This window comes from Lathyrus oleraceus, chromosome 7, assembly GCF_024323335.1.
Source record: "Lathyrus oleraceus cultivar Zhongwan6 chromosome 7, CAAS_Psat_ZW6_1.0, whole genome shotgun sequence".
Taxonomy (NCBI): Eukaryota; Viridiplantae; Streptophyta; class Magnoliopsida; order Fabales; family Fabaceae; genus Lathyrus; species Lathyrus oleraceus.
The window spans coordinates 169,515,499-169,541,826 of record NC_066585.1 but is presented as its reverse complement, the minus strand read 5'-3'; the positions used below and the strand labels follow the sequence as shown (position 1 = coordinate 169,541,826).

The 26,328-nt window shown below is 37.5% G+C and overlaps 1 protein-coding gene across 1 annotated transcript in view; it reads left to right on the top strand.

Annotated features, from left to right (window-relative positions):
- Nucleotides 1-18,743, top strand: part of LOC127108331 (copper-transporting ATPase PAA1, chloroplastic) — a 29,510-nt gene extending 10,767 nt beyond the window's left edge. Inside the window, exons 4-17 of the mRNA XM_051045794.1 lie at nt 1,396-1,470; nt 1,612-1,889; nt 3,724-3,957; nt 4,341-4,439; nt 4,756-4,905; nt 7,169-7,315; nt 7,532-7,582; nt 7,657-7,829; nt 8,115-8,247; nt 8,586-8,683; nt 15,484-15,721; nt 16,302-16,505; nt 16,899-16,979; nt 18,058-18,743. Of these exons, the coding sequence (XP_050901751.1) occupies nt 1,396-1,470; nt 1,612-1,889; nt 3,724-3,957; nt 4,341-4,439; nt 4,756-4,905; nt 7,169-7,315; nt 7,532-7,582; nt 7,657-7,829; nt 8,115-8,247; nt 8,586-8,683; nt 15,484-15,721; nt 16,302-16,505; nt 16,899-16,979; nt 18,058-18,294 (2,198 nt within the window). The 3' untranslated portion in view covers nt 18,295-18,743. The remainder of the gene's footprint in view (nt 1-1,395; nt 1,471-1,611; nt 1,890-3,723; nt 3,958-4,340; nt 4,440-4,755; nt 4,906-7,168; nt 7,316-7,531; nt 7,583-7,656; nt 7,830-8,114; nt 8,248-8,585; nt 8,684-15,483; nt 15,722-16,301; nt 16,506-16,898; nt 16,980-18,057) is intronic.
- The last annotated feature ends 7,585 nt before the right edge of the window (nt 18,744-26,328 follow it).

Genomic DNA, 26,328 nt, shown 5'->3' with positions numbered 1-26,328 from the left:
CCTTCATGTGAACTTGAAAAAGAAATATACATGGATGTACGTCTTGGGTTTCGTGAACATACTACCACCAACACCGTGTGCAAGTTAAAAAATCTTTATATGAGTTAAAGCAATCACCAGGAGCATCGTTTGGAAGATTCACTAAAATTATGATAGATTTGGGCTTCAAACAAAGTTAAGGAGGTCATATCTTATTTATCAGACATTCTGAAACAAGGGGAGTAACTGTGTTATTGGTATATGTGGATGATATTATAGTCACAGGTAATGATGAGGAAGGACAACAATTGTTGGATATACACTTAGTCAAGGAATTTAAGATTAAATCCTTGGAAAATTGAAATACTTTCTGGGAATTGAAGTTCCTTACTCTAAAAAAGGAATTTTCATATCTCAACAGAAATACATTACTGATCTTCTACAGAAAACTGGCAAGACAACATGCAAGCCTGCAAATACGCCAATTGATCCAAGTGTAAAGTTGGAAAGTGCAGAAGAAATTATTGCGGTTGATAAGGAAATGCATCAGAGATTAGTCGAAAAACTTATATACCTCTCACATACTAGACTTGATGTTGTTTTTGTTGTTAGCTTAGTCAGCCAAGTCATGCACCGACCAAAGGAGATTCACTTACAAGCTGCACTCTGAATTGTACAATATTTGAAAGGAACATCTGGTAGAGAAATTTTGTTTGAAAGAAATGAGAGTGTAGGTCTTGAAGCATATACCGATGTCGACTATGCAGGGTCAATTGTGGATAGGAGATCAACTACAGGTTATTGCACTTTCCTAGATGAAAATCTTGTGACTTGGAAAAGTAACAAACAAAATGTAGTATCGAGATCTAGTGCTGAAGCAGAGTTCAGTTCAGGACAATGGCACGAGGGATATGTGAGCTAATATGGTTGAAGTCAATCTTAGAAGATCTGAGGATAAAGTGCGATGAACCGATGATTTATTGTGATAATAAGTCGGCTATCAGCATAGTCATAACCCAGTACAACATGACAGAACCAAACATATTGAAGTTGATAGACACTTCATTAAAGAAAAATTGGACAGTGGCCTTATTTGCACACCATATGCGTCTTTCCAAAGCAACCTTGCAGATCTTCTAACAAAAGGGCTTAACAATAATAACTTTGAAGAAATTGTTTCCAAGCTGAGAATGATAGATATATATTCACCAGTTTGAGGAGGAATGTTACAAATAATTAGTTAGTTTGTTGTTTTTATTAGTAATTTAAATTTGGATTTTTATTAAGGCCAATTAGGTTAGAATACTCTATTTAAAGAGATTAGCACTTGTATATTCTTAATTATAATATGTCAAATTATTCAGCTTTGATAACATATTTGTTTGCGTGACTTTTCTGCTGTTTCTGAAAGTGCAGATTCAACGAGAGAAAATTTCCTACAAATTTTTGAAAGAAAGATGGAAGAAAGAAATAAACAATTAAAAGAAAGTGGTAAGCATCTTTTAAATGCATTAAATATAACAACAAGATCTTCCTTAATATCCTTCTGAGTGGTTGTTTGCGATGATTCATCGGCTGTGACTTCTGAGGCTAATTGTTGTGTTTCTTTTTATTTTGATATGCTGTTTTAAGGTCGTGAGCTAGCTGTTTCTTGGGCTCTTTGTGCTGCATGTCTTGTTGGCCATCTCTCCCATCTCTTTGCAGCGAAGGCACCGTGGGTCCATGTATTTCATTCCGTTGGGTTTCATGTATCCTTGTGTTTGCTTACGTTACTTGGTCCTGGCCGCCAACTTATCCTTGATGGCTTAAAAAGCCTTTTTAAAAGGGCGCCAAACATGAACAGCTTAGTTGGTCTTGGGGCTTTGTCATCATTCACAGTCAGTTCATTTGCTGTTTTACTGCCGAAATTGGTAAAATGTACTTTTGAAATCTGTTATCTCCAACTTGTAATTTTAAATTTATTTAGTTGCTGGCTATATTTTGTATCTTAGTTAACTTGAAAAGACTAAAGAAAATAGAAAATTTGAATTTCTTATGTTGATGTCATGAGAGTGTTAGGAATGAAAGCATTCAAGATTTGTTACATGATATTTGGGTTAGTTATGTTTTTAGCTTCCTAATTTAGCGCGATTATCGGTTTTAGTCCTTAAACTTTAAAAGTAGTATTTTCGCATCCATCAAGGCAGCCATTTAGGGACATCAAAGGGATAATTGTTTTCCATTTACAATCCTTTCTTGCAAATATATGAGTTAATTAGTTTTCTTATTTGGATGCATTCCCCAGGTTACTTATACCCTCATGTATTTTGTATCATATCAACAAGAATTACAAAGAAATTCACTGCTTACACGTTTCAGTCCCTATGCTTGCATGGGTGAACACACAAAAGTAGGTTGGTGGGATCAATTAATTTGATCTAATTGAGTATATTGTTACTAGCTATAATTAAAGAAACAATAACTCACATGTTCCTGGATCGTCCATGTTCATGGCCATACTCTAGTTTGATTTAGTTTAGCCTACCATCTTAGAATTTGAGCTAGGTCTAGCTCAATCCCAGAGATAGCTCAAGTGGTCAAGATTGCCCAAGCCTTAAAAGAACTACCTTGGTCATATTTCTAGTCGATGGGGATCATAACATACTCTTCCACATATGTTGGTGGCCCAATTACAACATCTCTTACGCCTAGTACTTGACATCTAGAGCATGGACAAGTACGAGGCCCTGTAATAGATCTAGGATATACCTTGATATAGAGTTTGGGCTAGGCCTAAATCAACTCCATAAGATAGTGTTGGACTCTTCAGTTTTGTAACGGTTATACTAAACATAAACACACTGAATTAATAAAACATAAATGCTCTTAAGGATTAGTTAGGTCGCATCTATAGTCAATGTAGGATCTCAACAAGCCTATTTGTCTCATTTCTTTATTACAATGTTAGATGTGTGTGTTTTTCATTTTTTTTTTAGTAATACTTATGAACTAGTTCCTGATGGACTTAGGCTTATGGTTACCCATCTACTTTAGCTAAATAGTGTTGTGTTAATCTTATTCGCATATAAGAAAAATAAAACTTTCATAGTAAATCTTCCTAATCTATATTACATCAAGTCCTCTCTCATTTTACTTTGAGAATGGAAATCAACTCTTGTTATACTTGGATACTCATTTGGCTTTGGGTGTAACTCAACCTCACAATCAACTTTTAAGTATAGGACTGTCCAAGTTTTATGATCACTATCTAAGTCATACTTGGATACTCATTTGGCTTTGGGTGTAACTCAACCTCACAATCGACGTGAGACTCTCAATACAACCTCGTGCTTAGGGCTGAACATCTGAAATGTAAACCAATTTGGGTGAAATGACAAAGATCTGAACACTCTCCAATACTCCATCACTCCCAAGGTGGAACATCTGCAGCATTGACAAATGGGTGGAATAACAAAGTTCTTTGCCCAATAACAAATTTAGGATAGACTCTAATCCCTCTGTAGAATTTACGCTTTAGGCCCTACTCTATGCCACAAAACTTACTTGAAAGGGTAAGACTTCTGAAGTCTTATTAGCATTGCCAAGGCCATATCTCTAGTTGATAGGGGACTTTCGACAGTGACATTGCATGTCTATATGTTAAGCCGAAACTAGAAAGTATATCTTTTTTGTTGAATTATGAAGCTGGACATGCAATAGATATCAATGTAACCTTAATTGTGTAAAATGGAATTTTTAATGCAGGGTTGGAAGGCGTTTTTTGAGGAACCTATCATGCTGATTGCATTTGTCTTGTTGGGAAGGAATCTTGAACAGAGAGCTAAGATTAAAGCAACCAGTGATATGACAGGACTTCTTAGCATATTGCCATCTAAAGCTCGCCTTCTAGTTAATAATGGGGAAACAGAAGTTGCCTCAGTTGTTGAAGTTCCTTCTGACAGTCTTTCTGTTGAAGACCAAATTATCATATTACCCGGAGTAAGTAGTATCATAACATAGATATCATCAGATACAACCCTGTAACTGCTTCACCCCTTTTGGGCATCTACAGAAGCTCTGGTTGATTCTTTTTAGAAAGGCCAACTTTTATTAGTGTATCTTTAGATGATTAAAGTACCCAGTGGGGTATTAAAGTGAATGAACAAATTTATAATATCAATATGCTTTATGCCCACTATTGGGGTAAGAGGTGAAGGAGGGATTGCCCATCTAACCACTTTGATTCCAATTTTCTAAAGTATGATGGTGTTTGTGCTGCTAAACTGTTGATAATTGTGATTTGAAGTATAAACATATTATGCTTAGATTTGAGGGGTGATGTGCATAAAATATTTATCATAGCTACTTTGCTATTTTTCTAGGATCGTATTCCAGCTGATGGAATTGTGAGGGCTGGTAGAAGTACTGTAGACGAGTCAAGTTTCACTGGGGAGCCGCTTCCAGTAACAAAAGAACTTGGGGTAAATGTTGTCTCAACACGTTATAATCTGGGATTTATTTGACAGTTAACGTAACATATAGATATGGTTGGTGCTTTTTATTGATGGTGGATGGATGCTGTGGTCATTGATTCTAAATTTGTTAGGGCGTTGTGTGCCCTATTTCAATTAAACAGGAATGCCATTAGGTTTTAATGGTAACATTGTATGAGTGCATCTTAAGTAATTAGGAGCACACTTTACTTTCTGTTGATGTTGACCGGCCCTATAACATTTCTGTACCTGTGGCAGTACTAGCAGTAGAATTAAGTAACTGATTGATGGGTTTTGTCTTCAGAGTGAGGTTGCAGCTGGAAGTATAAATCTAAATGGAACTCTTACAATAGAGGTGCGTAGACCAGGTGGTGAGACTGCTATAGGAGACATTATTCGTCTAGTTGAAGAGGCACAAAGCAGAGAGGCTCCAGTACAACGGTTGGCTGACAAGGTTCTACCACTTAATCACATGATTTTATAGCAAGTATGTTTGTTCCTACAGTTATAAGTGGTCTGGCTGATTGCAAAAGTTAAATTAATCAAATTGTGACTACTAATTTTCAGATTTAGCATTATGATTGATACCTTTTCCTGGCTTGGATGATTATATAATCTCGATAAATTTGACCCATAACTTATGGAAGCTGCTTATATTATTATAAACAGTTTTACAAGCTCGGAATGGTTTAGACTTGCATGATTTTTTTCCTTAGGGGAGGGGTGTTGTTATAGTTGGCCTTACCAGGGGATCCAAACACCATAGCTGTATGATATATTTATGTTTTGTGCCTTCAAAATTCTAATAATCAGGTATTGGCTCTTTTGCTTGGAGAGTAGAATTTTTAACTCTTCAGGATAATGTCTCTCGATGAGCAGTTTTTTTGGATAGGTTAGGTTTCTGGCTTTTACTTAGTATAAAGCATCCAATCTTTTAAAAGGGATTCCCCCAATTGACATGTTAAGTGATTGGGTTGGTTTATCTTGTTGTTTTATATGTTCTCTTGTTTTCATTTTTTCTTCTAAGGAGGATCTCTCACTTTACTCTGTAATCATCTTATCTATGTCTTGATGAATTTCTTTTTACCAAAAAAGAAAAAAACTGCAGCCTTCTCTATGCATCTAAAAGTCATGCAACCTAATGTTTCCATTTTATTTTATTTCTCCTTTCATGTGTATGTCTCAATGACTGTCCCAAGTAAGAAATATGACAGCTTACTTTTAAATATTTTTGAGCTAATTTAGCACATGCTCGGTAATTTATTTGAGAACAAATTAAGGAAGGAGGTTCATTTGCAAAATAAAATTGTGGAACTGGGTTTCATGCTATGGTTAAGAAATCCCTTTCTGGCTTTACCATATGTGAAAACGAATATTACAAGTATGAATGATGTACAAGCACTAATCTCTTTATATAAACTATTCTAACCTAATGAGACTAACTAATGGACTAAGACTTTGTTTAGGAGTTGGAGGGGAAGGGAGGGGAGAACTAGGAGGAGATTAGTAAGAGAGAAAAATAGATAAATCTTTTAACTTTTTTTAAATAGAGCTTTTACGTAGAATGATAAATGAATACTCTCAGAATTTGGGTTGGGCCTAATTCATTCCTACAAAACCGGCTTGTAGGGTGAGGATTGTCCCCACTTATAAACACAACACATGCCATATCTCTAAGCAATGTGGGACTAAATCCACTCCTTCAAACCCAACACAATGAAGGTGTTGGGGCTGCAATGAAGGCAAGTCAAATGCCGCAATTAAGGCGACTATGAAGAAAAATAAGACCTCTAAAGCCCTCCCCTCCCAAATCCATTTCTTTCCACTTCATCCTTCCTTTTTTTTCAAAGCCCTTCCATCCCTTCCCCTTCAAACTCCCTAGCAAAGCCTAAAGATCCGAATACAAATTACTACTAACAATAGTAAAAATAAACTATTTACATTTTACAACACCATATGATAGAACACTGAGCTCTCATGTGTGATGACCCAATCATTTGGCTCAATCCACGTCATCACAGCTTCTAGAAGCTTGCAGAAGCTGTGAGGATAGAAGTCAGTTAGAATATTCCCTGATTTTAAGGGGTTAGGGAATCAGGGGTGACCTCTGTCAAAGAACACATGCGCTGGCATTGCTGATCTGCACTTATGTATTTCATAGGGTTAACTTGCTGATGTACTTTTCAAAGGGCAAATCAGTACACTGTTCTAGAATATTGCAGAGGGGAAGTATTAGAATGTTTATTTGTTGCAGATACATTCTGTATTTATTATGTAACTGATACAGACATTACCCTTCATTTCATAACCAATACAGACTGTACTTGTAGAGTTAAATCCACTGAATTCTTTAGTCCATTAGGCAAACCCAACGATCATGGAGATTTGGATCCTTTTGTGCTTTAGGCTCTCACTTCTCATTTATGTAGACCACTCTTGATGTGCTGTTTTGGACAAGTAAAAATTAGACCCAACTGAACCAATATAAACCTGCTGTAATAGTTGTGAGATCAATATGTGGAAACATTTTCAGTTCTAATATCAACTTTCCTAAAAAATTTCAGTCTAGAACTTCATCAATCTGTTTATATGGTCCGGCGCTGGTTTTATATGTATTTTCAATCAGAGGATTGTTAGCAACATGTTCTCCTTCTATTATCTTCTTGCTTATATATCTTCCTTCCACTAAATTGTGAAACAGCATTTTGTGTATCCAGGTAGCAGGATACTTCACATATGGAGTAATGGGAATTTCTGTTACCACGTTTACGTTTTGGAGTATGTTTGGCTCACAACTTATACCTTCTGCTGTATATCAAGGAAGTGCAGTTTCACTGGCTTTGCAGCTTGCATGTAGTGTTCTGGTATGTTTTTCAAATATTCTTATGGACATATATCCTGCCGCATTTTCCATCATCTATATAATGTTAATCAAATATAAAGATCTGTTAGGCACTTGAGTTCTCACTCTTTCCTTAATAAGAAAGAAGAAGTAGGCCTATTTTGTGCTTCCAATTTTCAGATATTACTTAAATGAAAATTATGTCTGTTCTGATAGTAATGCTTATTTATTAATGCAGGTTATTGCTTGTCCGTGTGCACTTGGGTTAGCTACGCCTACTGCTGTGCTGGTAAATCTTCACGGAGAGCACATATATCACCATTTTACTTATTGCTGTGTGTGATTTGAATGTGTGTTTAACAGGTTGGAACTTCTCTGGGGGCTAAAAGAGGATTACTTTTGCGTGGTGGAAATATTCTAGAGAAGTTTGCCATGGTAAACACTGTTGTGTTTGACAAAACAGGGACCCTCACGATTGGTAAACCCGTTGTGACAAAGATTGTCACTCCCACATGCATAGAAAATGCAAATTCAAGGTACTGTACAGATTTTTTTTTTGCCCATTTATCACAACCAATTCATCTGGAAAGATTCTTCTCAATAAAATGCTGAATTTCTCTAGCTATTTGTATATACAAGATGATATATATTTTCCTATCATAACAGAATCAGGTTTAAGTATTTAACAATGAATAATCGTGAGAGAAGCCATTCCTGTGTTAATATATGATAGGAAATAGGGTCTGTAGTCTGAATATATATGATTTCTTCAGCTAAGTTATGCAACTATAATGTGATGTAACACTGACCTTTCAATGCAGCCAAACTAAAATAAATGCTTTGTCTGATATTGAAGTTCTGAGGTTAGCAGCTGCTGTAGAATCTAATTCAGTACATCCAGTTGGGAAAGCAGTTGTGGCTGCTGCTCAGGCAGTTAATTGTCATGACGCCAAGGTTCTCAATATCATTTATCGACGATGTTTGATTTTGTTTTCTGCATTTGGGGTTATCTCATTACCATTACATGATATATTTTAAATTGAGATGTTATCTTTTTCATCAAGCTATGTCAATGTGTTTTTTAACTTTTTGTAACCTTGTTCAGTCATTATATCTTTTTCTATCTATAGGAGACTGACTCATTAATAACACTGCATATGTTTTTTTTGGTAGTCTGACAATGAGTTCATATAATAGAACTTACTAGTATGCATGCATTTCATATTTTAGGTGTTACCTTTTTTTCCCTAAAACTGATGACCGCTGACTTATTCATTAAGCACAATTTGCAGGTAGTAGATGAAACATTCCTGGAAGAACCTGGATCCGGTGTTGTTGCAATTGTAAATAACAAAAAGGTTTCGGTTGGGACATTGGAATGGATAACCAGGTACTTGAGTTTGATTCTTTTATCATGGTTCAAAGGTACACAAGATAAGATGTACTTCAGTTTGTTGATTTTAGTCATGATTAGGATTGTTCTCTATATTGATTTTGGTTTATATACTTTTCTTATTTTGGGATATTATCTCTTGTATATTTATTTGTATAGCGGTATAGCCCCTTTGTGAAATGCAAGTCAATTATTCTTGTTGGACTTTCTACCTTAATTGCAGTCTGTGTTAGAAACTGAACATAGGTTGAAGATTAGAGAAAAGGAGAGAGTGGAGAGTACTGTAACTACTTCCTTTCATTTCATAACAGAAAGAGAAAGATTAATTTACAAAACAGTTAGAGCTATGCTTATATAGATAGAGTTCAGTTATGCTGACTCAGCACAATTGTTTTACACATATGCCCTTACTCTCTATGTTACTATTACTCTAATATATTCCCCTCAAGCCCAAGGTCACCACTGAATAAGAGAGGACTTGTCTTGCACTTTAAGCTTGTCTCCGAGTTGTAAAAATTTGAGAGGAGAGAGTGGCTTGGTGAGAAGATCTGCATACTGATCAAAAGCAGGTATGTGCTTGACAATAAGACTCTTGCTCAGCACTTTCTCCCTGAGAAAGAAGATATCCAATTCCATATGTTTGGTTTTGGCATGAAGGATGGGATTGTGAGAAAAATGCTTAGGTTATCACAGAGCAAAACTGGGGTGGTAAAGGGCATTTTTAACTCTGTCAAAAGAGACTGAATCCATAATACTTCTGAGGCTGAGTTAGCTAAGCTCCTGTACTCGGCTTCTGTACTAGACCAAGAAACTAGGTTAGGACCCAGATATATGCAGGAGCCAGAAGTGAACTTTCTTTCATCTGGATTAACCCCCCAATATGCATCAGAAAATTCTGTTATGGATAAAGGGACTTAAGTATTAGCACCTTGTAGGTGAAGACCATGATAAATAGTCTCTTTGAGACATCTCAGGATTCTCTTTACAGCAATCTAGTGACTTTCCAAAGAATTAGATAAGAACTGGCATGCTTTATTAACAGCATAACTTATCTCAGGTCTGGCTATGGTGGCATACTGCAGTGCATCAATTATGGACCTGTAGTATGTAGAATCTTGAAGAAAATCAGTGCCATGTTTGGCAAGTTTGAGGCTTGAGATCACAGGTGTAGGAACTCCTTTTGCATCACTGAGTTAGCCCTGAGTTACTCAGTGCCCAATAAGTACTCAAGGTCACCTAGTTGTTTAAGAGCAAATTGAGAATTCAATTTAGTGATCAGTTCCTGAGTTACCGATAACAATGATATCATCAAGATACACTAACATAATGATAGTATATGTGAGTGTGACCAAAGTGAACAAAGAAGGATCACACCTACTGGAGGTAAATCCAAAGTTTGAGGGCTAGATTTAACCTTTCAAATCATGCCTTAGATGCCTGTTTGAGGCCATAAATGGCCTTATTGAGCTTGTAAACCAGGTGAGCCGAGTCACAACTCTCAAAATCAGGAGGTTGCTTCATGTATACTTCCTCTTGAAGTAAGCCATTGAGGAAGGCATTGTTTACATTTAACTGTGTCACCTCTTATCAGCATGAAATTCAAAATATAAAATACACCCTGTTGTCTCTAGCAAACTTGCTCGCAGACATAAGATTTTTAGTGATTGCAGGCACCAACAGTAGATTATTGAGTGTGAGTGTGGTGTGTTTGTGTGATAAGGTGAAGTAAAAGAAGCTGAGCCAACAGAAGTAATTGGCACACCTTGGCCATTGTCGAGTAACACTTGATCAGTGACAGGGAGAGTCATGCTTTCTGAAAGAAAATCTGCATTGTTGGTAACTTGATGTGTAGCTCCCGAGTCTGGGAACCATGCCTGAGAAAGGTGACTGGTATCATTAGTGACATCTGTTCCAGCACCAGTGAGATAAGCCTGTGGTTGATGAGTTGGTTTCTGAGGAAAACCTGGTGGTGGACCGCTTAAAGATGGAGCTAACCATTGATTAAGATGAGGAGAAAGCCATTGATTGGGATGAGGGTAGCATAGTAGAAGCAGCACTATTAGTCCATTGATTCCAGTACATGTAAGGAGGTCGGTGCAATGGACCTTGTTGAGTAGTTTGCCACATGGTAGGTGTTAAGAATGTGTGATTTGGCCTAACTCAACCCTACAAAACCGGTTGGTAGAGTGAGGATTGCCCCCACTTATAAACACATGTTCAGGCCATATATTGTCCGATGTGGGACTCTTAACACCCCCCCTCACGCCCAGGACTGGACATCTGGAGCGTGGAAATAAATGGTGGGTGGCCCGATAACATAAACCATAGTAGGTGGTCCACCGGATCTTAAACGAGGCTCTGATGCCATGTTAAGAATGTGTGGTGGCCTAACTCAACCCTACAAAACCGGTTGGTAAAGTGAGGATTGCCCCCACTTATAAACACATGTTCAGGCCATATATTGTCCGATGTGGGACTCTTAACGGTAGGCATCATTGAGGTATGTCTATGATAGCATATACTTGCATCATGACCTGTTTTGAAGCAGATTTGGCACTGTATTTTGAATTTGCCACCAAACCTACGACCTCGGCATCTTTGAAAGCCACGGCCACCACAAAAACCTCCCTGCGACTCTCCAAAATTAGACATAGCACCAAATTAAGCTAAGGTAGAAGGATCATGACTTACTTGACTAGAAGTAGGAGGTGTAGTGTGAGTAGCTTGAGCGACATTGACAGAGATAGGTTTAGCGAGTACATTCTTCTTTGCTTTCTCTAGTTTTGCTTCATGAGATAGAAGCATAGATTCTGCTTCGATGATGGGACACAGAGTGGGGCGATACTGGATGATTGATGCTAGGGCATTGTATTCTTCTGGTAATCCATCAAGAATTGCCTCAATTTGATCGCGATGCGAAATCGGATCATCGATTGACTTAAGAACATCAATGATTCGTTGAATCCGAGCAAGATACTCTGTAACTGTCTTCTCGCCTTTCGTAATCTACTTCAGCTCCGATCGTAGTTGTCGCGATTTCGCATTTGTGTGAGCGAACACATACTTGTGAACTTCGTCCCAGATTTGATGTGAATGAACACAACGAACTACACGAGGAAGAACAGAGTCAGATAGCATCGTGAGAAGCCACGTGAAGAGCAACGAATCTTGTTGCTCCCACTCCACATACGCAGGGTTCTCCACATCGTTCGTGCGATCCGCTTCAGTGAGATAACGTTGAGGAATAACCGAATTCACCAGTAGACGATGCAACTTGTGTGTTCTGATGATGCCTTCGATTTGTTGTTTTCATGAACGAAAAATTGTTTTCATCGAGCTTCATAGTGACCCGTTGGGCGAACGTTTTGAACGCATTTTTCGAGTTGAACGATACATTCTCCGTTGATGCTCTGGTTGTGTTGTCAGAGTTCGCATCGAAAGCCATACGGATCAGGTTAAGCTCTAGATATCATGTCAGAAACTAAACATAGGTTGAAGATTAGAGAAGAAGAGAGAGTGGAGAGTATTGTAACTACCTCGTTTCATTTCATAACAGAAAGAGAAAGATTGATTTACAAAACAATTAGAGCTATGCTTATATAGATAGAGCTCAATCGTGACTCAGCACAATTGTTTTACACATATGCCTTTACTCTCTATGTTACTATTACTCTAATATCCGTCCCTAGTCGCCTTAATTGCGGCACTTTGGCTTACCTCATTGCAACCCCTAACACCTTTATTGTGTTGGCTTTGAAGGGATGAGTTTAGTCCCAAATTTTTTAGATATGGCCTGTGTTGTGTTTATGGCAATCCTCACCTTACAAACCGGTTTTATAGGGATGAGTTAGGTCCAACCCAAATTCTGAGATGGTAATAGAGCCTATCCTAGATTCATTGTTGGGCTTTCTAAATCGTCTATTCTTCGGGCTCATTAGACCAAGCGTGGGGGGTGTTGGACTTTCCGCCTTAATTGTGGTCCGTCCCTAGTCGCCTTAATTGCGACACTTTGGCTTGCCTCTTTGCAGCCCTTAACACCCTCATTGTGTGGGTTATGAAGGGGTGAATTTAGTCTCACATTGTTTAGATATATGGCATGTGTTGTGTTTATAAGTGGGGGCAATCCTGTCCTTACATGCAGATTTTGTAGGAATGAGTTAGGTCCAACCTAAATTCTGAGAATTCTAAACCATTCAAATTGGTATCTAGAGATTTGATTCATTATAGTTAGATCTCTTGTTTCACTCATCCTTCTTAAGCGCTTATCCACTGTCTAGTAGTCATGTGTCACAATGCTGCTGCACCTACAATAAAGACTGCTTCCAGAACCGCCGCAGGAGCATTGTCGTCGGAGCCTCTTCCAGAAACACCCGCCCCTCCATCCGTCTCAGACAATGCTGATCTGTTGGTGACCAGAAGCACTTTTTGCCATGTTTAAGTCGTGCCGCCTTCCCGATCACCATCTGTGCTGTCGTTTCTTCTGCTGGCCTGTCTTCATGTTGTGGCCCTGTTTGGTGTCAGGTCTTGAGTTTCAGATGCCCTATTTTTTGGTTTTTTGTTGCTTTCGTCTTGGTATTTGGTTTGTTGCTGCACGTTTACTGGTCACTCACCCACACATCTCCAACAATGCTTGTTGTGTCTCCGGTACAGTCAGACTATTAAGTTTTTATATTTGATCTAACTCATTTTTTACAAAACGGGTTTGTAAGGGGATACGTGTCACAAATCCTTTTCATTCTATATCTTTAATCTATATGGGACTTGGGATTTCCCGATAAAGACCCTCTTTGTTTGTTTGAGTGAGACCTTTCCAACTTGTGGGTTTTGTTTTGAAGTTTTCTTTGTTCCTGTTTAAGTGAGACCCTCTTTGTTTGTTTGAGTGAGACCTTTCCAACTTGTGGGTTTTGTTTTGAAGTTTTCTTTGTTCCTGTTTGAGTGATTTTCAACGAGTTGGAACCCTATTTTTGTTCCATCCATGTTTGATGGCAGTTCAACAAGCTTCTTCCTTGGCCTTTATGGCTCATTTGTAGCTCTAGTGTTTGCTTATCTCACACTATGGGATCTTGCTGCTTATTATAATCTACCTGGTTACCCTTCTCTTATATCTAACTTGTCAACATCTAAAACACCTAACCACATATTACTTGGGCTAATGGATCTAAGGCACAAGCATTTGGTGTTGCTAAAGCTTCACCATTTCCATCTGTATCTAAATGCTGTGTTGTTCATACCTGGCTTCTCTTTTATTTTGATTTCATTTTCATTCAGTCAACTTACATGCTCTCTCAACTGCTCCATAACATTTGCTTTTGACTCTTTCATTTATCCTGGATCGTTGTATAGGACAAACAATTAGAACATGATCTAAATCAGGGGTCTCAATTACCTTCATGTCTGTATAAGCTATCATTTATCGGCATTTTGTTATCCATGTCTGTATAAGTTAAAGTTGTTGGTTCCTCGTGTTTCACATTTGAAAGCTCTAGATTGTGAGTCCTGTTGACAGACATGTTAAGGCGTCTTTTCCCAAGAGTGACAATAAAAGGTTCATGTTTCCTTTTGGTATTGTGCATTATAATATTTGGGTCCTAGCCACATGCTTTATATTTTAGGATACCACTACTATACCACTTGCATTGGTGATTTCTATAAGTGCACTTGGATAACTTTGTTGAAGGATCGTTCATAATCATTTGCTACCTTTCAAACCTCTTGTTCAGAGATAAAACTCAACTCGAGAAAATAATCGAAAGTTTGAGGAATTACAACATCAAAGAATGCTGCCCTGTTAAACCCGTTCTCGGCTTCTCATGGCATCAGACACCAATCTAGTTGTCCACACACAACAATACAAGGGTGTTGAGTGGAAACATTGTCATCTAGTTGATACATCTCGAACCTGATTAATTAGTTTTCATGCACTTTTAAATTTTGGGATGTTGATGTTCTTTTTGCCAGCAATGAAGCACTGCCAGTTATTTGGTAAACCACATGTCATCCTCAGTATTGGGTAATGAGCCACATTCTATTGTTTTTTAGGACCCTCTGTATGTTGTCCCTCCTCAGCTCACTGGTCAGATGGTTATAATCAAGTGTTAAGGGGAAAAGACCATGTTTTTACCATCATCTGAATTGGTTGATTGGCTCTATCTCTACCAATTTTCACTCACCCATGCTTCCTTACTTTCCACTCACGCGGAAAAATATTTTACTTGTCCCATCTATCTCTTAGAATTTTGATAGTGAGTCAATTTGCATGAGATGATTCGTCTATGTTGAATTGCACCCCTTAACTAACATGTTAAATCTTAGACAACCTTGAAGTGTTACTTGATGGAGCAATTGAATATTATGGGTGCTTCAACTTTCTGAATTTGATTCTACTAACTGTAGCTGTCAATGAATTGTCATCTGGCCCAATCTCTTTTAATTGTTCCATACTTCCTCTACTGTACTTCAGACAAGTTATCCATTTATCTACCGTGCCTCGTGATATAAATAAAATCTGAATGTATCTGGTCCCACTTCCTACACTTTGTGGCATTGTAGGATAAGACACCCAAACTCTAGTTTGTAATAGAGTGTGCAGTAGCTTGTACCCAAAGAATATGTTGCAATTAGATGCAACAGCTGTGACCAACTGTTGTAATGAATTCTAAATATTGTAATCTACTTGAAGATTAACACAACAAAAAACCGGTGTACTGACTTTACTCTGAAAGATCTTGTAATAATTTTCTTATACAATTTTTGTTTTTATAAATATCAAACCTTCAGCAAGTAATTTCTATGTGCAGACATGGAGTTAACAACAGTATACATCAAGAAGTGGAGTATAAAAATCAATCATGTGTCTATGTTGGAGTTGACGATACTTTGGCTGGCCAGATTTATTTTGAAGATGAGATAAGGAAAGATGCAAGACATGTCATTGACACGTTATCTAAGCAAGATATTGGTGTCTACATGCTGTCTGGAGACAAGAGAAATGCAGCTGAATATGTTGCATCTCTTGTTGGGATTCCCAAAGCAAAGGTAAAATGTTTTCAAGACTATATAATATTTCTATAAAGAAAGAGCACTTCTAAGGCTGAAATTTTGGTGCTGTGGGAAAACAACAGTCTATGTTTGGTTGTTGTCATGTTGAATGTCGGTCAATTAAAGAAGCTGATAACTGAGGTTACTTGATCTCATAGCTATAAATGGTCATCTTCTTCTGCATTGAGGCACTTGATCAGTAAAATAAAAAATTGAATATTAACTTTTTATTATAGATACCAAGGTGGAGCTACAAGCTTTGTCCATATTAATGACCCTCTCATGCCTAAACACATGAAAATCTATTTTGTTCATTATAAGTGTATCAACATTTGTAGTACTAGCTGTTTAATTTATCATACAAAAGTTTGTGCACATGTGAGAGTGATGTTATAGTAATTTATTGCGCCTTTTGGCATATTAGCCCTCCTCTGGTTATTTTGAATTTAGCTTACATGTTTGGATAGGTGTCTTGGGTTTTTATTTATTTACCAATTTTTTTTAATGCTGTTGATGATTTTTCTGTGCACGGAAAATGTTTTTGATAATTCAGCGTCCTGTTTGTTTTAAATTGTAGGTGCTATCTGAAGTGAAACCAGAGGAGAAAAACAACTTCATAAAGGAACTTCAAAAAGATAAGAAAGTTGTAGCTATGGTTGGTGATGGAATTAACGATGCAGCTGCCCTGGCTTCTTCACATATAGGTATTGCATTGGGTGGTGGTGTTGGAGCTGCCAGTGAAGTGTCTTCTATTGTATTGATGCACAACCATCTCTCACAGGTAACTTTTTTCCCTTTTGGTCTCCCTTTTTTTTGCAAAGGCTAAATCTTTTGGTCTTGTTAGAATTAGAGTTTAACCTAATTCATCCCTACAAAACTGACTTGTAAGGTGAGGGATGACACTATATAAATCCTCTTTAGGCTCTATCTTTAACCAACATTGGACTTGATTTTTTTCAATACACCCCCTTGTGTCCATCACTATTGAACTTGGTGCACATATATAAATGCTAGGTGACCCGAATCAATAGTCTTGATACCATGTTAGAATTAAAGTTTGGTCTAGCTTATCCCTACAAAACCAACTTGTAAGGTGAGGGATGTCACTTTGTATAAATCCTCTTTATGATAATGGAATGCATATTGCATGGTTAATCTTTTTATTTCTATGCAGCTGCTTGATGCCTTGGAGCTTAGCAGGCTAACCATGAATACTGTAAAGCAAAATCTATGGTGGGCTTTTGTATACAATATTGTAAGTTCTTCTGTTGTCCAGAAATAAAAATTTGATCGGCATGATTTCATTGAAGTCATGTGCTTATTTTGGTGATATTCTTTCCTCCCTTAACATTTTCCCTATTAAAATTTTGATAGACTTTTTTCCCCTGAAAAGTCACCTGATGCAGGAAAAATATTTTCAGCGTTTTCTATAATGAGTTTATGAAGACCACGAACCAAATGCTGTTAAGAAAAGGGCAATGTTATATGCATTGTCCTGTTTTGTCATTCCAAGTTCCAACCACCAACTTTCTTGTTTCTTAAAATAATCCCCTTTTTCTTTCCCTTCGCCCATACATGCGACCCACTCTCGTTATTCTCTCCTCCACACACTGCAAATCACACCCTGCCCCCGCTTCCCTTTCCCCTGCTCAAAAGTTCTGTTCTGGGAACCCAACATTCACAATGATTGCTGACAACAACAACTGTCTGAAAACGTTCTTCTAAACAGCAAGCAACAACCTTGAATGACCTTTTTCTACTCCCATTGCATTTTTTTTTCATTTCTAGAAACTAAACTTTTGGGTGCAATTATTTTTTCCAGAAACTAAAAACAGATATTAGTGGAAGGGATTACAGGGGTGGGGTAGGGGGAAGTGAAGGTGGATTGCAGTGAGTGGAGGAAAGGGGAATGGGTAGCAGGGAATGAAGGGGAAGGGAGAGGAAGTGGGTGAAAGTGAGGGTATTTTTGGATAAAGAGTGAACTAATGGTGGGATGTAAAACTGGTGTGGTGTAACTCCTAACATTGTTATTCACTCAACTTAGTAGTTGCATTACTGGTCATCACCACTAATCTCTTTGCTTGCTTGGCACTGTCCGTGGTACATTTCTCTTGGTGCATGTACCAAAATGGTGCTGATTTTGTATGAAATTCAGACTTACACGTTGGATAGTACATCTATTTGATACCAGATTCAAGTGTGTTTATAACTAGTACTTTCTGTTTTCAAAAGTCTGTAATCCTAGATCTGTTTTTGAATTATCTGAAAGAGTGCTATTTGATTGTATCCTTATTCTACTCTCACGGTGTTGTTATACTTCTACCTTCATACAGGTAGGGATTCCAATTGCAGCTGGAGTGCTATTTCCTTTAAATGGTACCATGCTGACTCCATCAATTGCAGGTGCTCTCATGGGGTTGAGTTCCATCGGCGTAATGACTAACTCATTACTTTTGAGATTCAAGTTTTCCTTAAAACAAAAACAAATACATGGCACATCGCCAAAGACCAAAACCTATGTTGAATCTGATCTGGCTCTCCGAAACAAGAAAATAAAGTACCCAAATTAGTTATTAGGTGTTGAGTGGAGGCACAACATAAACGAGGTTCCTCATTCCTGGGTTCTGCTCAGGTCTATGATGAGAGCATACACATTTTTTCTTGCGGGAATCATCTGAAGGATGAAAAGAAATTGGTATAATGAGATATCGGAGGTATAGAAATGAAAATAGACACTATCAATGAGATGGGGACATTTTTCAATGAGATGGGGACATTAATCTGAGAAAATTTGAGTGAAAAAAGAACTAGATTAATTATGTTGTCATCCTAGATAAACTTCTCTTTGACTCTAATAGATTTCTTTTTGGGGACCTCTGGAGCTGATAATCACAAGTTTTACTCCATAGTAGCTTTCCACTGATTACAGGCTAATGCTTTGGCTCTGCTTTGATGTATTATGCAATGACAGACTTGTAAATTTATTTATTTTATAGTAAAATTAATAATTATTTGAGTATCTTGATTTTAGAATTTGAATAAAGCTGCTTTAGGATGCCTATGCTGCCTTAGCCTATTCTAAATCTCAATACTATATGCAAGTAGAATTCATTCTGAGACTGTTTGAATAAACTTGAGGGTTTATAGTTTTAGTGTTTTTATATAAGAATTTCTGTATATAAATAAAATAAAATTGTTAATATAAAGTTATTTTTTACAAGTTATTCTAAAAGGATTATGGAAATAACCTCTCATAAAAAATTGTCTATAGAAAAACTTAAATAAGATAATTTGAACTGATTTTAATTACTCCCTCTATTTCACAATGAGTGACTTAGTTGACTATTTAACACATGGTATTAAGAAAAAGGAATAAATGAATGAGAGATTGTTATTTTTACTAAAGTACCATTATCAAATATTGAGAATGATGAAAATAATGAGAGGGTAAAATTGAAAAATATACATTGGAAATTGAAATGAGTCATTCATTTTAGAACATTCTTTTATTTTAAATGGATTACTCATTATAGGACTGAAGAAGGATAATCTTATCATTACTTTCAAATCTCGTAAGATTAGTGTTTTAAAAACGGGTTTGGATTGGTCTGTCGAATTGAGAATCGTAGGAGGATGGGAAATGGTAATGAGTGCTCCTAGGATACTGGATAAGAGATCAAAAAAGTAAGTTGAGTATTATTTAAGAGATTAAAATGAAAAAAATATTCAATGCATGAAAACATAAATGATTAACTTTTTTAAAGAATATTGTGTATATTCAATGCACTGAATATATAATATATTCTTTATTTGGAATTTTTAATCACTGCTTCGATGATATTTGTTAGCATGACCCTAAATCTGCCGTCCTCTCGCAACTCCATTTTATTTGATCATTTCAAAAGTACCTCTATTTTGTTACCATATTGAATTAGGAGAGACTAAGAGACATTTAGGTTAAACTGTGTGTTTTAAAAGCACTACGGAGATTTTATGATATAGAGAGAGATTACAACTAATTACATGATATAGTCGATGTGGATTATTCTATATACAGATATTCTCAACAATATATATTTACAAATATCAACACTTCCCCTCAAGCTTGAGCATATAAGTCAAATGCACCAAGCTTGTTACATATATAATTAGTTCTGAAATTTTTCAGACATTTTGTAAACACGTCTGTCAATTGATCATTAGAATTGACAAAGTTTGTGACGATGTCACTTGACTCGATCTTCTCTCTAACAAAGTGACAATCTATCTCAATATGTTTGGTCCTCTGATGGAAGACTGGATTTGAAGCAATGTGCAATGCAACTTGATTATCACAAATAAATGTCATTGGTCTTGCTTCTTCAATTTGAAGTTTCTTGAGCAACTGCTTAACCAAATAAGTTCACATGTTGCAATTGCCATGGTCTTATACTCTGCCTTGGCGCTTGATCTTGCAACTACGTTTTGTTTCTTGCTTTTTCAGGATATAAGGTTTCCTCCAACAAGTACACAATACCCAGAGGTGGATCGTCTATCAATCGGTGACCCTGCCCAATCAGCATCAGAGTATTCAATTATCTGAGTATGTCCTTTATCTTGATACACTAAACATTTTCCTATAGCACATTTGATGTATCTCAAAATCCGGATAACTGTATCCATGTGCTCCTAACAAGGGAAATTTAAGAATTGACTTACCACACTAACCGCAAAAGAAATGTCTGGACGTGTGACTGTGAGATAATTCAACTTTCTAACCAATCTCCTATACCTTCTTGAGTCAGATAGAGGCTCCTCTTAATTAGGTAGTAGTTTGACACTTGGATCCATAGGAGTATCAACAGGTTTAACATTTAACAAACTTGTTTCTTCCAAAATATCCATAGTATATTTCCGCTGAGAAATCACCAAACCATCTTTAGATTGAGCTACCTCAATACCCAAGAAATAGCGGAGTTGACCAAGGTCTTTTGTCTGAAATTGATTCGAGAGATGTTGTTTTAACTGGAGTATACCCTGTTGATCACTATCAGTTATGACAATATCATCTACGTACACAATAAGATAAATACACCCTTGGGCTGAGTGACGATAAAAAACAGAATGGCCAGCTTCACTACGGACCATACCAAATTGTTGTACTACAGCACTGAAGTTGCCGAACCAAGCTCTCGGAGATTGCTTAAGACCATAAATAGACTTGTGTAACCTACACACCATATTCAATGACTCCCCCTTGTAACACCTCAAAATTTGCCCTCCTCTCTTGGGACTAGCTTAACATATTGCATATCATTTTTTAGGTCATTAAACATTGCATATTTGCATATCATGTGGCAACATTGAGCAAGTCATCCTCCTAAGTCTTGATCAGAAGATAAAGAGGTTATGATGCAAGCTAGGGTTTCATTGGATTGATCATTAACCATCTGAGGATGTGTGATTCAAATTAGGGTTTCATGGTTCCTCAAGGAGGTTGAGCTTCATCTTGGTTGAAATGGTACCTCATCATCATCATGGTTTTGACATCACCAAGAGATTCATAATGCTTGATCAGATACCTTGGGATTAGGGTTTTGACCACTGGTCAACCCTAATCATCTGCATGGTGCCAATCAGGGCTTGGTAAGGAGATGAGGGTTTCAATGGATATGGGGATCATCATATGGTTTCATTGAGCTTATGGAAGCTAGGGTTTCATCATTGAGCCATTTCATCAGGAGTTTGAAGCTCAAGTTGATCAATGCACAACCAATTCATCTATCAGTCAGAAAAAGTCAATTGTGGTCAATTGTGTCTGAGATCAAGGATTTGGAGGTGGGAGAGGGTTAGAGACACTTCATTCATGTCCAAACAAGTTTCATTTGACATTTCAAACATCAAGAATGAAGAAAATAAAGTCAGATGGAAACTTTCCAAAAATAGAAAGTGACTTGTAATTCAAAATTTCCAAAAATGGAAAGGTTTTCTCCTTAAAATTACATGTCCAAAAAAGCTTCAAACGAAATTTTGTCCAACATGAAAGTTGTAGATCTTGCTCTCACCTTTCAAAAAAGTCCAAGGACATGAATTTCTCATTTGTGGTTGGCAAGTTATGGATTGATCATTGTCAAGAAAAGTTGGATTTCAAAGGTGCATAACTTTTGATTCACAAGGCCAAATGGAGTGAGGTTTTTTTGAGCAAAATTCTCTTGATGTCCTCTATCATAATCCATCATCACATTTCATCAAAAATGCTCACACAAAAAGTCCATTTTTCAAGTGGACTTAATTTGAATTTTGGAGGGAAAAGGTGTTTTTGCAAAATATTCATTGTTTTCACTCCATTCCACTTGCATCAGCTCACAAACATGTTTTAAAACTTGCTCAAACCAGAAATTGGCACGGTTACATTGCATTGCACATGTGTGGGTGAATTGACCAAATTGCCATTTAGCATGAAAACTTGATTTTCACTAATCCATTGTAATTACACTAATCATGATTACTAACATGTTTAACAATGCATATATAAACTAAATTGTAACTGTTTTCTGATTAGCAACAGCAGAATCAAGATCTAGATCTGAAAATCACAAAACCTCTTCACTTTCTCTCTCACTTTTTTTTCCAAAAATCTCCACAAACCTTGCATGGATCTTCACATATCCTTCATTCTTGAGCATTTTTGAAGCTAATTGGAGCAAGAACTAGTGGAATTCAAGCTGAATTTTGGACTGTTAAAGAGAGCTTCATCCATGGCAATTCAAGTTTTGAGCTAGATCGTGCATAATCAACACACAAACCTTGTTCCATTCATCAATACTAGCATCATAGAACTTCTGTTTTTGCTTCTTCAAGCCTGAAACGCGCGTTTTCACTTCTGCCAATCCAAGAAGGTGAGTTTTCGAATTTAATGATTCTTGCAATTGATATATGATTTGGATAGATCTTGCTTAGTAGAGTGATCTGCAATTGGAATCATTGAATTTGGTTGAGAAATGAATGAGTTACGTTGATTTGAACTTTGATGCATGATAATGTTTTGCTTCGATTCTTTTAATCTAGGAAGAGTTAGGGTTAATTGATGTCATATTCGTGTTGTGCATTGTGAAATCTTTCCAATGGTGTATGGTTTGTCCATTTTCGTGACAAAAAGTTCTTGAGCTTAGGGTTTGGTATGAACGCATGAAGAACATTTGAATTTTTCCAGAATTGGCTGTTTGATCCATGTTAGCGCGTTTTGCCATGCTGATTGGTGTTAGTAGCTACAGTAGCGCGCGCTACATTTTGAACTTGGACTCCCTTCGATTCCGTGCTAGGACAATTCCACCTTTGGCTTGGCAATTTATTTTCATATGCTCACATGATTTCATATGCTTCCATTTCATTTCTTTTTATTTTCTTCACTCATAAAAAAAATCATAACTCATAAACCATTAATCCAATTGAGATGAAATTTTTTCCATCATGATCCTTGTAATCTCTAGTATTTTTTGGTGATTTTTGTGGAAATTGTGCACGTGTGGTTTTTGGAATGGCCTAGGGTTTGTTTAGATGTATTCTTTCATGCACATTGCTTGGTATTTTGATCATGAAATGATGATGCTTAATTGGAAATTCCTGAAATTTTACATTTGCAAACTAGACACCTTGAGGAGCATTTTGATATGTGGTTTATGATTTTTGAGTTTCTGGATTGTGAGATATGCTATGATCTTTGGAGGTGTGACAATTTGTGTCACACCATTTCATGTCCAACTTCTTGATTTTATGTGCCATGCTTATTGAACATTAATTGAGCTGGATTTTTGCATGTTGATACTTATGAATGTTGAGAATGCTTGTGAATTTTCCTGGAATTTGTTTAATGCATTTCCTATTTGTTTGATAATTTCTCCCCTGTTTGACCAAATGTGGACTTCTTGTGAGACATGATTTTATTTGATTTGTGAAATTCTGGATATGCATTGGATGGACTTGAAATTTGGTGGAGTGATTCTAGACACCTTAAAGTTTGCCATGGTTTTGGTTTGGTGCATTTATCATGTCCCTACTCTGTTTTATGATTGCTTGAAGTTGATGCATGATTTAATGCCTTGTATGAGCTTGTTTGAGTATGCTTTGGCTTGATGAATTTAATTTACTTGCTTCCCTTTGTCCAAATGGCCTGAAATTTGGTGTGTAGATCATGTTGTTAATGCTGTTTAGACATGATTTTTTTGGGAATTTATTGAAATGTTTGTGAGTTGATTTGAATTGGATCTTTCTGTTTGGTCCTTTGAGGTTCTAAATTGCATGCTTTGCACTCTTTGCCTCATGAAATGATAATGGTTGATGATATGAACATGAGACCAATTGGATTTGATTATTAATTGATTGATATTGATTTTGGATAAGTTTCATGTTCTGTTTTGACTTATTGATTCTATTTTGACCCTAGTCTTGTACTAGTGGTTTGTGTTCTCACATTTGAGCTTTGTTTCAGGTCAAAGAGCACAATTGCTTATACTTGATGATGTGCACTCAATTGGGATTGGTTTATTGCTTGCTTATGACTAACCTTGAGTTTGTTTTGTAGGCATTGAGATTTATGCTTAGGCCTTGTGGCTTGCACCTATGTGCATTGATGCTTGTTATCTGTTTGTGCTGTGGACTTGTAATTTTCTGTTTGACTTTTGTTTGTCTGGTGTACTGATTATGTTGGATTGATTTCAGGTACCTTAGTTGCTATAGTTCATTGTGAACTTGCTTGTGCTGCTGCTTGGTTGTGTTAACCAATTGAGGTAGAATCACTAACTCCATGTAGTCTGGAAGACCTGGCCTGTTACTTGGCCAGGCACCTGTCTGAAGTCCTCCTTAAGAGGCAATGCTTGTGCTTGTTTATTTTTGTCCCCAAGCAGGAAAAGACCTTTGTTAAGGCAATTGGCAGACACAAGAGGTGTGTAGTCCACCTCCTGCTATTCTGTGTGTCTTCCCTTGGCTCACATTACATGTTGATGCCTTGTGGATCCTAACCCAAGATCCATGTACAGTTGTACAGTTGAGTCAGTGTCATAAGTGTAGAAGGGTTCCCACTTTCTGGACCCACACTTCCTTTGTCTAAAGCTCTCCCTGGCCAGGGATAAGAGCTGTGAATTCTTATCTTCACTTCCATTTCATCTGGCTTCACCCTAACTCTCAATGTTAGGGTTAAGAGCTAACATCACCTGATACAGTTGGCTTGCTCTTGCAGCCTAACCTTTGTTTGAGCCCCACTTGGTGTGTATATAGTGTGTGCTATCTGTGATTGTTTGCTTTGCTATTGCCTGTGTTTAGGATTAGCTTGCTGCCTGTGCAAGTTAGGATAGAAACCATAACTTAGGGATGATATGCATGATAACATCTAGGCTCGAGTCCAGCTCCCTAGTAGTGTGTCTCCCTTTGTATCTGGTTAGGTGAGAATTTCTTTCCCGTTCAGGGGAACTACGTTGCCCTGATCCTCATACCAGATGAGGTACGTAGGCAGGAGGTCGTACGAGATCTCTCCGGGCACCCTTTTTCTTTTTGTGTGTGTTTGCTTGACAGTTGCTAGGCTCGAGTTCCCGACTCCTTAGTAACTTGTTGCTTGTTTCTTCTTGTGTGTGTAGGAGATGGATGTAAGCCCAGCCATTGGCATTCCGTATCCTCTTGTTGTGTGCTTGGAGTCTGGTATAAGTCCATCAAGTGGCATCTGGTTTCCAGTGTGGGTTTGTTTGGTTCGGAAGCTGATGTAAGTTCAGCGATTGGCGTTCGGGTTCCATGTTTGCCTTTTTGCATGTGTTTTGTTTCGGCGTGCGTGAGCCGAACTACGGTAGCTCTGATTCTCGTTCCAGACGAGATACGTAGGCATAGGATGCGATATCCTATCGAGCCATCTCCCCTCTTCCTCCACCTGTGTTGTCTTCAGTGTGTGTGTGTGTGATGTTTGTTTTAGCAACCTTTTCTTTCTTTTAGAGCGTGGATCCCGTCGAGTACGACGGATGCGTAGGGGTGCTAATACCTTCCCTTCGCATAACCGACTTCCGATCCCATTCTCTTTGGTCGCGAGACCATGCTTTTCCCAGGTTTACTTCGAGCGTTTCCTTTCCCTCTTTTGGGATAAATAACGCACGGTGGCGGCTCTGTGTTGTTTTGTTTTAGCCCGCCGGTTGTTTTTCGCGGATGCGACAGCTGGCGACTCTGCTGGGGACAATAGAAGTTGACCTGCTGCTGGTCCATCTTCCCTAAGCGAGTCTCTCCTAGCGTTCTAGGATAGTTTAGGTTGCTTGTATTGCTTTATTTATTGCATTTATTATTCTGTTGTGTATATATTTGCATAAATGTTTGCATGCATCATACTATCATGTTGTTGTCCTCTGTACAGGTGGTTCCTCTATTTTGGGGTGGGTGTTCTGAGTGGGGCTAAAACCCAGGCCCGAGTATACACCTAGGATTAGTGTGGTCTCATGTTGCCTCCTTCATGTTAGGTCAACATGTGTTTGGCAACGTGATGTACCACAAACCGGACGAGGTTCTTTTGAGGGAACTTTTCCTTTGTGGAGTATCCACTTTGGTTGAGTGACTTCATCTGAACTATTGACTCTGGTGACCGATCATTTCCCGGA